The sequence below is a fragment of the Bombyx mori genome, chromosome 5 (assembly GCF_030269925.1).
Source record: "Bombyx mori chromosome 5, ASM3026992v2".
In the NCBI taxonomy this organism is placed as follows: domain Eukaryota; kingdom Metazoa; phylum Arthropoda; class Insecta; order Lepidoptera; family Bombycidae; genus Bombyx; species Bombyx mori.
In genome coordinates, this window is record NC_085111.1 from 16,297,555 (window position 1) to 16,309,729 (window position 12,175).

The following is a 12,175-nucleotide window of genomic DNA, read 5'->3' on the forward strand; positions in this document are numbered from 1 at the left end:
TTGTTGTTAGAGTTCTACTCCTATTTGTAATTGGACAGCTGCATGCTATTCTAATGTTCAGGATATTCTATTCATATGTTCGGGACAGGCTATTTCTGTAAAGAAGAAGGCTACAACTAAACAAATGTCACGACTATTTAACTGAGAATTTACTGGAGTATTTTATACTTGTTATTCTTAATGACGTAATCAAATTATATAGAAAAAACAAGAGGCATTCCAAAGAAGACCATAAAATTAATTGATTTGAATTTCGTAACAATGATGAAACCGATTTTTGAATCAAGTAAATATTGCTTATTGAAAATCTATTGTCAGAAATATTCGCTTATTTCGCGAAATTGATCGACCTTGTTTACGTTTGCACGACAAATCTTTCCTTTACGACTGAGGACACGTTTTTAATTAAAATATAGGAAATAACTGAAGACTTTTGTATTTTAATAAAGAACATTTCTACCAAAAAGAAATTGAAGCAAGACGAAAAACTCTTTATTTTGAAGACAAAACTTAGTTAAATTGAAAGTTAAGAACTATAATTGTTTCACTATATTTTATTGTAGTATAGTAATTACGAAAATTCAAAATTTTGAGCGTTTCTTTTTATTAGAAGATGTTTTTCCTTCGTCGTGGAAGTCATTCAGAGATACATCTTAGGTACGTAGCTCATTATTTAGATTGGTATCTCTAGGATTTGAATCACAACATACTCGCATCACTTGAGAAGAATGTATTGGAACCCATATCCATTAGGTCCCAACTTTTATATAATACAGCAAATGAAAAAAAAGTTTTTAGTTTAAGCTAAACTCAAGTAGCTTTCTTATAGAGCAGAGGATAAGAATTTTAGTGAAAAATCGCTTGGCGAGATAAAAAAACCGCCTACACATCAATTTTTAAACATCTTCAACATAAGTCTTAACTGGAAATTTTAAAAGCCTGTTTTCCGCAAGCGATGCAAAACAACTCTTACAAAAAAATAATTAAATAATAAAATACAGTGACGAGTCAATCCAAGAGCGAAGCAGCTAGCTAATTAAATTCGACTCTTCGATTTATTTTCAACAAGGAGGCGCGTTTCGCAGGAACAGTATTGGGTTTCAATTGAATTAGAATAGATGAATACAGAAAGGTCGTTTAAAAGGTAGCGAAGTAGGTATTTTTGTTTTCATTACATTTCTTTTGTAATGGATGCTAAATTTTTTGTACTGTCTTTGGCTAGATGTTTTCACGCCCCGTCTCTGAATGTTAATGCCAACATCTACATTGAGATGTGAGGATAACACTTAATTGCGATACTATAGATTGATGTGGGGGTATGGAATACAGAAAAGTGGTTTAAAAGGTAGCCAAGTAGGTATTTTTGTTTTCATTACATTTCTTTTGTAATGGATGCTAAAATTTTTGTACTGTCTTCGACTAGATGTTTTCACGCCCCGTCTCTGAGTTTTAATGCCGACATCTACATTGAGACGTGAGGATACAACTTAATTGCGATAGAATAATATAGATTGATGTGGTGGTATGTGATGCACTTAGCTTAGCTCTTATTACCGCTTTTTAAGAGAACATATTTGTCACGTATTTTACTGAAATACATTTTAGAATCGGATAATAAATGCCTCTTCACGTTTTTTTCCAAGTTCTGTGACAGATTAAATGTATTTAGAAATGACCTTCCATGAGCAGGCAGTAGATTGGTTTGTAACCTGGGCGCTTCCGAAGTTTACAACTGGCGGGCACTCATTAATAATTAAGCCATTTCGACATTTATTTCTAACAGCTGTACTTTTGCCATAATTGCCATTTTAGGGAGACGAGCATACTTCTTATGGGGCGGTGAGAAGGTTACTGTTGTCCTTGGACGTCAACAATGCCACAGATATAGCTTAGCCACGATTAAGCACTGAATAGTCTAAACGGACCTCGTTTTTAAAAAGACATGTCATAAGCACTAGATGGGCAATAATTCCAGAGTCGGATAGTGCGTGGCAGAATAAATATCTGAAAACACACCGTGGTAGAGCGCAGTGGTTCTAGCGGGCGGTGCTATGCCTATAACGAGATGACGGGTTCATCTCAAACAATTCGTCAGAGCACTCCCTTTAATATAATATTATTAGTAAGTCTTGGTTATATTCTTGTTTATACCTATCTACACAGATTGCGAAGAGACCCTGCCCAAGCCAACTAGAATAAATCGATAACGTAAACAAAAATGGGTTATCATCGAAGTATTAATTTACCAAACTAAGCGTATGCTCATCTTTATTAACTTTAAGTTCTTCACGCAACCTGAATACAGTTAACAAACAGACTCCATCGCGTTCTTCCAACCATTGACGTTTAGCGATAGCAAATCTTTAGCATTTTACATTACGTGCAATGTTAGGGGAAGAAAATTGAATTTAGATTTTTTTCTTACATGTATATTACACATTTTAGACTGATTTTCATCTCTGAGTTATATGAAGGGTATTTATCTTCCATCCGCCTTAAAGTAAATAAAAATCCCGAAAAGCTATAACCAAGCTTTTGTCACACAGGTTTGTCTGTAGCAAACATTCATTAGCCGCATTTCACGCTTGCGGAACAATAATCGTCCATCATTATGTCACTCATTACTCCCTCTTCCTCCTGTGACGTCACTGCAGTGACATTATTAATTAAGCGGGACATGTCCCGGGCTAGTGGTCATCATTCGTTGTCATCTGCGATATACGGCATGAGCGGGCTTCGTGCGGATTAGGTGGACTTTGTTGAGTGGTTTGGGAAATTAATATATTTTATGAAACCTTTTGTTGACCAATGACCAACGACCAATGGAAATTTGGTGATTGCTACTTACTAAAGTATTAAAAATTTATTTCGACCCTTCAACTTTGTCAAAATTATTTTACTTACGATGCGGACTTAATAAGCATCTGTTCGCAGACTTATGTACAAATTTTTTTATTGTATAGTTAAGTGGACGAGCTCACGGCCCACCTGCTGTTAAGTGGTTAACGGAGCCCATAGACGTCTACAATGTAAATGCCGCCACCCCCTTGAGATATAAGTTGTAAGGTCTCAGTTCAATACAACGGCTGCCTCGCCCTTCAAACCGAAACGCATTACTGCTTCACGGCAGAAATAGGCAAGGGGGTGATACCTACCTGTGCGGACTTACTAGACGTCCTACCGCCAGTAATTACGCAAATTATAATTTTACGGGTTTGTTTTTTATTACACGATGTTATTGCTTCACCGTAGAAGTCAATCGTGAACATTTGTTAAGTACGTATTTCATTATAAAAATCGGTTGGTACCTGCCTGCCGGATTCAAACACCGTTGCATCGATAGATAATAGATACGAATGCACGGGCGTCTTATCCTTTAGGCCACGATGACTTCATAATGATACTCTTAATCAAACTATGTATTATTTAATGTTAATATACATTCGAAAAAATGGCACAGAGAATTGATTTTTATAGATTTTTAAAATTAAAATCAGCTTCGAAAAATTTTTTTTACGTAATGGATTTTTGTGACAAATTCCAGGGAAATCATTCATGGCGTAGGATTTATATTAAATGAACCCGTGTAAAACCATAATACGGTCTCATTTGTTGTACAAATTATATTTTCTTACGATCTTATATCAAAGGAGTCTTTATGATACATTTTTTTGGTTCTAAGCACAATCTTCTCTTATACTATAAATAATGTTAACGTATTTTACCGATTCTCCCACTGAGATGTCTTCCGTTCTATTTATTATTAACAGAGATTTCCCCGGTAGTCACATTTCCCAGGAACTTTACACCTGATATCGATTTGCTTTGATTGTTTGACTGTATGTAAGTGATCGAAACTTTCCGCACGAAATTTTCGAATAATTTCTTGGATAAATTGGTCTGAATATGCGAATGTTCTTCGTCTTGTCAACGATCGATAACATAGTAACAAATTTTGTAGCTTAATAAAATACACTAATAATAATAATAATTTTTTAAAAATTGTATTTTTAATATCTTTTTTAAAAAATATTATGTAATTAATAAGATTTTAAATAAATATAAATCAATAATAATAATAATAATAATAAAAGGTAAAGGTAAAACATAATTTTTTATTGCAATTTAGTAAAATTTATGAATGCGTATTATAATAGAAAGTTCAGTGAATTGATACAAAATATTTACTGTTGTTAGAACTGGTTGGATTAAAAATCACAAATATTGTTGTGGTAGCTTTCATAGATTATAAGAAGTAAAATGGAAACAGCACATATCGAGGCGTCAGTGTGCCGTATCTCGCTGACGGGACACCAGCCGATCGTCATCGCATCCGTTTATCTCCCCCCGGACAAGCCCCTTCTGAGCAGTGACATCGAGTCACTGTTCGGCATGGGAGACTCCGTCATCCTGGCAGGCGATTTAAATTGCCACCACACTAGGTGGAACTGCCACAGTTCAAACATAAACGGTAGGCGTCTCGACGCGTTTATAGATGACCTTACCTTTGAAGTAGTCGGTCCCCCAACTCCAACATGTTATCCGTATAACATCGCGCTCCGTCCGAGCACTATAGACCTGGCACTGCTGAGGAACGTAACTCTGCGCTTGCGTTCCATCGAAGCAATGTCAGAGCTCGACTCAGACCACCGACCTGTCGTTATGCAGCTCGGTCGCCCCCACAACCCAGTCACAGCTACGAGGACCATGGTGGACTGGAAGAAGCTGGGCAAATGCTTAGCCGATGCCGCTCCACCAATCCTCCCCTGCGGCCCGGATTCAACTCCATCCCCCGAGGACACAGTCGAATCCATAAACATCATCACGGATCACATCTCTTCCGCGATCATAAGATCCTCAAAAGAAGTCGATGTGGAGGATAGCTTCCACCGCATCAAACTGTCCCCCGAACTTAGGAACCTCCTAAGAGTTAGAAACGCGGCAATCCGGGCCTACGATCAACTTCCCACGCACTCAAACCGGATTCGGATGCGTCGTCTACAGCGGGATGTAAAATCTCGCCTAAGCGACGCCCGAAATGAGAATTGGGATAGTTACTTAGAAGGACTCGCGCCCTCTCATCAAGCATACTGGCGACTAGCAAGGACTCTCAAGTCCGAAACTACCGCTACTATGCCTCCTCTCGTACGCCCTTCAGGCCAACCACCGGCTTTCGATGACGATGACAAGGCAGAGTTGCTGGCCGATGCACTGCAAGAGCAGTGCACCACCAGCACTCAATACGCGGACCCCGAACACACCGAGGCAGTCGACAGGGAGGTCGAGCGCAGAGCTTCCCTGCCACCCTCGGACGCGTTACCCCCCATTACCTCTGACGAAGTTAGAGAAGTAATAGATAACCTTCAACCTAAGAAGGCACCCGGCTCCGACGGCATCCGCAACCGCGCGTTAAAACTCTTACCAGTCCAACTGATAACAATGTTGGCTACCATCTTAAATGCCGCTATGACGCACTGCATCTTTCCGGCGGTATGGAAAGAAGCGGACGTTATCGGTATACACAAGCCGGGCAAACCGAATAATGAAACCGCTAGTTACCGACCGATTAGTCTCCTCCCAGCGATAGGCAAAATTTACGAACGGCTCCTTCGGAAACGCCTCTGGGACTTCGTTACCGCGAATAAAATTCTAATAGACGAGCAGTTTGGATTCCGCGCCAAACACTCGTGCGTACAACAAGTGCACCGCCTCACGGAGCACATCTTAATAGGGCTAAATAGGCGTAAACAAATCCCGACCGGCGCCCTCTTCTTCGATGTAGCGAAGGCGTTCGACAAAGTCTGGCACAACGGTTTGATCTACAAACTGTACAACATGGGAGTGCCAGACAGACTCGTGCTCATCATACGAGACTTCTTGTCGAACCGTTCGTTTCGATATCGAGTAGAGGGAACTCGTTCTCGTCCCCGTCATCTGACTGCCGGAGTCCCGCAAGGCTCCGCACTCTCCCCGTTACTATTTAGTTTGTATATCAACGATATACCCCGGTCTCCGGAGACCCATCTAGCGCTCTTCGCCGATGACACGGCTATCTACTACTCGTGTAGGAAGATGTCGTTGGTTCATCGGCGACTCCAGACCGCAGTAACCACCATGGGATAGTGGTTCCGGAAGTGGCGAATAGACATTAACCCCACGAAAAGCACAGCGGTGCTATTCAAAAGGGGTCGCCCTCCGAATACCACTTCGAGCACCCCACTCCCCAATAGGCGCGTAAACACCTCCGCCGTTAGCCCCATCACTCTCTTTGACCAGCCCATACCGTGGGCCCCGAAGGTCAAATACCTAGGCGTCACCCTCGACAGAGGGATGACATTCCGTCCCCACGTAAAAACGGTACGCGATCGCGCCGCGTTTATACTAGGACGACTCTACCCAATGCTTTGTAGACGAAGCAAACTGTCCCTCCGTAACAAGGTAACCCTCTACAAATCTTGCATACGCCCCGTCATGACGTATGCAAGCGTAGTGTTCGTTCACGCGGCCCGCACCAACTTGAAACCCCTTCAGGTTATACAATCCCGATTCTGCAGGATAGCCGTCGGAGCACCATGGTTCCAGAGGAACGTGGACCTCCACGATGACCTGGAGCTCGACCCCGTCAGTAAGTATCTACAGTCGGCATCGCTGCGCCACTTTGAGAAGGCGGCACGACATGAGAACCCTCTTGTCGTGGCCGCCGGAAACTACATACCCGATCCTGTAGACCGTTTGGTAAACCGTCGACGTCGCCCAAAGCACGTCATCACGGATCCTCCTGATCCATTAACGGTGCTTTTAGGCAATACAAGCACCGATCACCGTCCTCGCCGAACCCGTCGCTTGCGACGAAGGGCTCGACGAGCGAATTAACCCACAGACACAGCCCACTGAGTTTCTCGCCGGATCTTCTCAGTGGGTCGCGCTTCCGATCCGGTGGTAGATTCTGCGAAGCACTGCTCTTGCTAGGGCGGTGTTAGCAATTCTCCGGTTTGAGCCCCGCGAGCTCACCTACACAAGCTAGGGTACGCTGAAATAGCCTCTCAAGGCTATCAGCATAGGTAGGAAAAAAAAAAAAAAAAAAAATATGGAAACAGCGAAGCAACTTAACCCATATAGATACAATAGACGGAATCGCGATTCTGATGTGTAGATTCTAGTTAGGGTATAATATAAAAAAAATTTTTTGACTGAATTCCGTGAGCTCACCGATCAGTCTTCAAATGAAGACAGAATAGCTTCTCCAAGCTATTGGCAGAAAGGTAGAGAGAAAGAGAATAGAAACAAATATATGGCCAGACGCAAATCGTCATATATTCAAATTATTGATATTAAATTAATAACGTTATGGGTGACTATACCCATTATTTAATTTACAATATGCCTCCGCAATTGTTTATACTTGTAGTAAACTACATATTTGTAGTCTTAAATAATAATTATTGGCCTTAAAATTAGGCACGACCATTTTGAACGTGTAAACGATACGGTCTGTACACAAACTCGGAAACTCTTGTTTGATTTAGTCGTTCGTTTCCTGCTGTTTGTGCAAACCTTATACCAACAGTGTCATGAAAATATAACGATGGCTAATACCGGAGAGTTTCAATGTTGTTTTTGAGTACGGTACTTCTTTTTTTTTTCCCGGAAATTGTTCGTTTAAGGTGTTCTGAAGATTGTGAATTGGTTTCAAATGGAATTTGGAAATAATTTAAATTTGTTCTTGCCGAAGCGATAAGTAATTCTTGATTTGGTTATTTATCATGTTTTTTATAAGATCATGAGGATTGAGCCGAAAGAAGTGAATAAAAAAAGATGTGTGGTGTCGTGGGACACCGGATAGGAGCAAAGTTCCTTATTATAAAAATATTAATTTTAAGTTCTATTCGAGGTATAAAGAAAATAAAACTGGAGTTTCGCAACAACCCACGGTCATTCGGTAGCGTGCGAACTTATTGTACACTTCATTCACAGTTATTTGCATAAGAGTTAGTGTATTGCGCAAGCGAACGCTCTGAGATCGTGATCAATGAATGATAAAAAATATGTTATTTTTTGTACGTTATTACAAAGTTAAGTCGTACACTGTGTGTATTACTAATAAAAATCTTACGTTACGGACGTTTTTTCCCGGTTAGGGTACCCCTCCGCATCGTCCCTTAAGGAACTTCATTCCAACAAAACAGAGAAACCTTTATTTAATATTAAATAAGTAAAGTAGAAAATAATTTCAAAATGAAAGTCCAGCTATGTTTGATAGGTATGCGGTGGAAGCCTGGAATATTCCCATCCCAACTCTTTCTGTGGAGTTTCTCGTTTCTCTGAATATCATACTAGTATACTACGATCTTCAACTGGCATTTACTGGTGGCATGCACCCTGAATTGGGAGTCCGTTCGGATGATTGAGTATAAATAAGACGTATATTTCTGATGTGACGCCATCATGCGGTGTTACAACGAATATGAATGACAGCATTTACTTGGTGATGATTATAAGATTAAGATTAGATTATATTATTATTAAGATGGACCGACCACCTATTGAGGTTCGCGGGGACCCGCTGTAGGCAGGCAGCGCAGGACCGATCTTTGTGGCGAGGCTTGAGGGAGGTATTTGTCCAGCAGTGGAGTCTGTGGGCTAATAGATAGAGAATAAAATAGATTATGACCCTTTGGTAACCACTTGACACCAAATGGGCCGTGATCTCGTTCAGTTTGGAAGTCGTTGGTTGGTCACCAGTGCCGGGCGGCACAATAAGGAGTCAGTATATTTAGCAGAAGGAGAGAGAAAGTTTGGCGTCCCAGAAGTCACGTTTCTGGGTTACCAAATCTCCAAGCACAGAGCCTTCGTTTTCTGTACCTCATATTCAGCAATCTACGATTAAAAAAAAACTTTATCACCACCTGTCAAACTTGGATGGTACCAGACAAGAAGAATATTATCTGAAGTGGCAAGACACGAAGATGATTAGATTTAAACTTTATACTGTAGCACTAAAACGTTGCAAAGTAATCGAGACTAGTAATTGCCGTAGCTTAAAGAAATTCCGCGTTTTGTCTTTTTTTTCACGTAGCTACTACTATGTCGGCGTTCAAATTCCACAGACAAGTACAACAAGACTTTTTAAGAAAATCCTTAGCTAGTACGTGTTGACGAACAATATTTCCGACAAAAGAATATCGTGATCAAAAATTGAATTCGCATTTTTCTTTAAATCTACTTAATAATCAGTAATGGGGTTGTAATTTTAGCGTGCACTGGTACATGTCACTGTACTGACAATTTCTTTTACGAACTTTCATACTGTTACGCGCTGCGGTTCGGGATAAATAAAATTTCATCAAAGCGCAACTTAAAACTGTATTCAACACTTATAACACTTAAGCACTTCACAAACACTTTAAAAACACTCAACAAGCATTTTTAAACTCTCAATTCGCTTGTTCCGCCTCGCTTCAGGTGATCCGTTCGCTGTTTCGCTTCGAGTAGTTCCGATTACTGACTGACTGCGTGCCATCTCTACAACGCTTTTATAGACGATACTTCAACCCTATAATTATCGAAAATATTCCACAGATCTCTAGTAGTAGTTTCCGCTATCTGACAATAGATGGCGGCGTAATTCTCGATCATTCTGGGTGCTACTAGATCCTTCTATATTTGTTCGACTATTCGGCGATAGATGGCGTTACTCTTACCAGCGTAACAATACGTTTATTCGTTCACTTTATTTTCATTGCAGTGATGGATACGCCCTGGGAACTGAAAGTCCAGTCTTCACACGCCATGGCTGGTGGAGCAGCGATCCTGACCTGCACTTCCTCAGCTGCTGTGAAGCACCACGTTATCGTCACCAGATGGTTTCAGGACGGCGTTGTCTTGGCACCTCTCGCTGTTGAAGCCGGTGAGTAAAATAACGTTTCAAAATGCATTGATACTTTAATTATCTGGTGTCGTGTTGGATTTTAGGCGGAAACTAGTGGTAGGACCTCTTGTGAGTCCACACGGGTAGGTACCACCACCCTGCCTATTTCTGCCGTGAAGTAGTAATGCGTTTCGGTTTGAAGGGTGGAGCAGCCGTTGTAACTACACTGAGACCTTAGAACTTATATCTCAAGGTGGGTGACGCATTTACGTTGTAGATGTCTATGGGCTCCAGTAACCACTTAACACCAGGTGGGATGTGAGTTCATCCACCCATCTAAGCAATAAATAAAATTTTTTTAGACGGAAACATGATTTATATTTAGTGCTTAAACATATAATAATGAAGTGTAATTGTGACCTCGCATAGGTGGCACCACCAGCGATTGTCAACTGGCATTTACTGGTGGTAGGGAATATTGTGAGTCCGCACGGACGAGAATTATCTGGCTTATTTCTTTCCCGATGGTGCATTCCAGTTTGAAGGGTGGGAAACCTATAATATAATACATCTCAGACTTTGACCTTAGATATAAAGGTGGGTACAGGCATTAACATTATGACGTCCGTGGATTGGAGTAGCAGCTGTTAACAAGATGACCCATGTGAGCATCTCTGTTAATCTATAGTAAAAAAGAGAAAAAGACATGTTAAACAAATACATATTAATATTAAGGTTTTTTTTATTGCCCTAGTTAACAGACGAGCATACGGTCAACCTGATAGTATTTATTATTGGTTACCGTCGCCCATGTACTTCAGCAATGCCAGGTGCAGAGCCAAGTCACTGCCTACCAAGAGCCAAGTTACACACATTTAAAGACATATACTCATATTTCATATCTCTGTCTGTCTATATGTAAATACTTGCTGGCAACTTAAGATCTCGTTTGATTTGAACGTCCTGAAACCTTAAATAAATGAATATGAAGTGGAAACTTTAACGCGGCTGTTGAAATTAATTACGAACTTGCCTTATTACTGTCACGTAGTAAGGAGTTTGGTAAGACAGCCGCGCTAGTGACACAGCTGTGTGAAATATACGTAATAGCCCAATGAGTTTCTCGCCGGATCTTCTCAGTGGGTCGCGATTCCGAACCGGTGGTAGATTCAGCGAAGCACTGCTCTTACTAGGGCTAGTAGTCTCAGCAAATGTCAGGTTGAGCCCGTGGGATTACCTTTTCTACGCGAATAGGTAGAAAAAAAAAACGTAATTCTCGCGCGAGATGTCATAAGGTCGTCACAAGACTCACAACTTGGTATTTCGTCTCACTGACTCGGTGGTGCAGTAGTTATCGCTCCCGACTGTTGCGCCGAGAGCCGTGGGTTCGATTCCCACATCGCGCAAACATTCTTATGATTTACAGGTTTGTTAGCTCTTTGTTTGAGTGTTTATTATCTATATATGTCTATTTTTAAATGCATATAAGTATGAAATCAGTCTCTAGTATCCATCGCATAGGAATCCTAATTTGGGGCCGCATGACCGTGCTTGTTTGATTCCCAGCTATATATTTATAGTTATTTTTATTGTAAATCGTAATTACGCCGCTCAAAGTGTGTTTATTAAAGTTTAGTTAAGTTATATTCTGGCCTTTGTTTCCGATTTAATTTTCATATCGTTCGTAACGTTACGTAGCGTAACGTTTGCCTACGTTTATTTGCCGCTAGGGGCGCTGTTCTAACTGCATACAAATTTGAGTTAACTTTTACGCTATCGAGAACGTTAAAAAACTCGCACTACGCACTCTGGGCCTGACGTGTTACCGTGCACTCAGCACGAAGTATTTAATTATTCTCGTTTGGTGCGTCTTCGGTGAGAGCACATCACGAATGTGGGGGATCTACAATGCAGATGAAGTGAATAAGATGCTCTAAGTGCTAAGTCATGTTAACTGCGTTTCAAAGACGCGCTGCATAAAAGTACATTTACAAGTAGGTTAATACGATTTTTTTACTGCCCTTGTAGGCAGACGAGCACACGGCCACCTGATGGTATTTATTACTGGTTACCATCGCCCATGGACTTCAACAATGCCAGGGCCAAACCGCTGTCTACTATTAAAATTAGTACTAATAACACGCTTTGTATCGAGCGTTTTAATTAAAGTTTAAAAGTCGTCGTGGCCTAAAGGATAAGACGTCCGGCGCATTCGTATGTAGCGATGCATCGGTGTTCGAATCCCGCAGGCGGGTACCAATTTTTCTAATGAAATACGTACTCAGCAAATGTTCACGATTGACTTCC

The 12,175-nt window shown here is 41.0% G+C and overlaps 1 protein-coding gene across 1 annotated transcript in view; it reads left to right on the forward strand.

Moving 5' to 3' along the window:
* LOC101735828 (cell adhesion molecule Dscam2) overlaps positions 1 to 12,175 on the forward strand; it is a 205,764-nt gene that overhangs the window by 164,816 nt on the left and 28,773 nt on the right. The window contains exon 5 of the mRNA XM_021346467.3: positions 9,746 to 9,907. Within this exon, the coding sequence (XP_021202142.1) occupies positions 9,746 to 9,907 (162 nt within the window). The remainder of the gene's footprint in view (positions 1 to 9,745; positions 9,908 to 12,175) is intronic.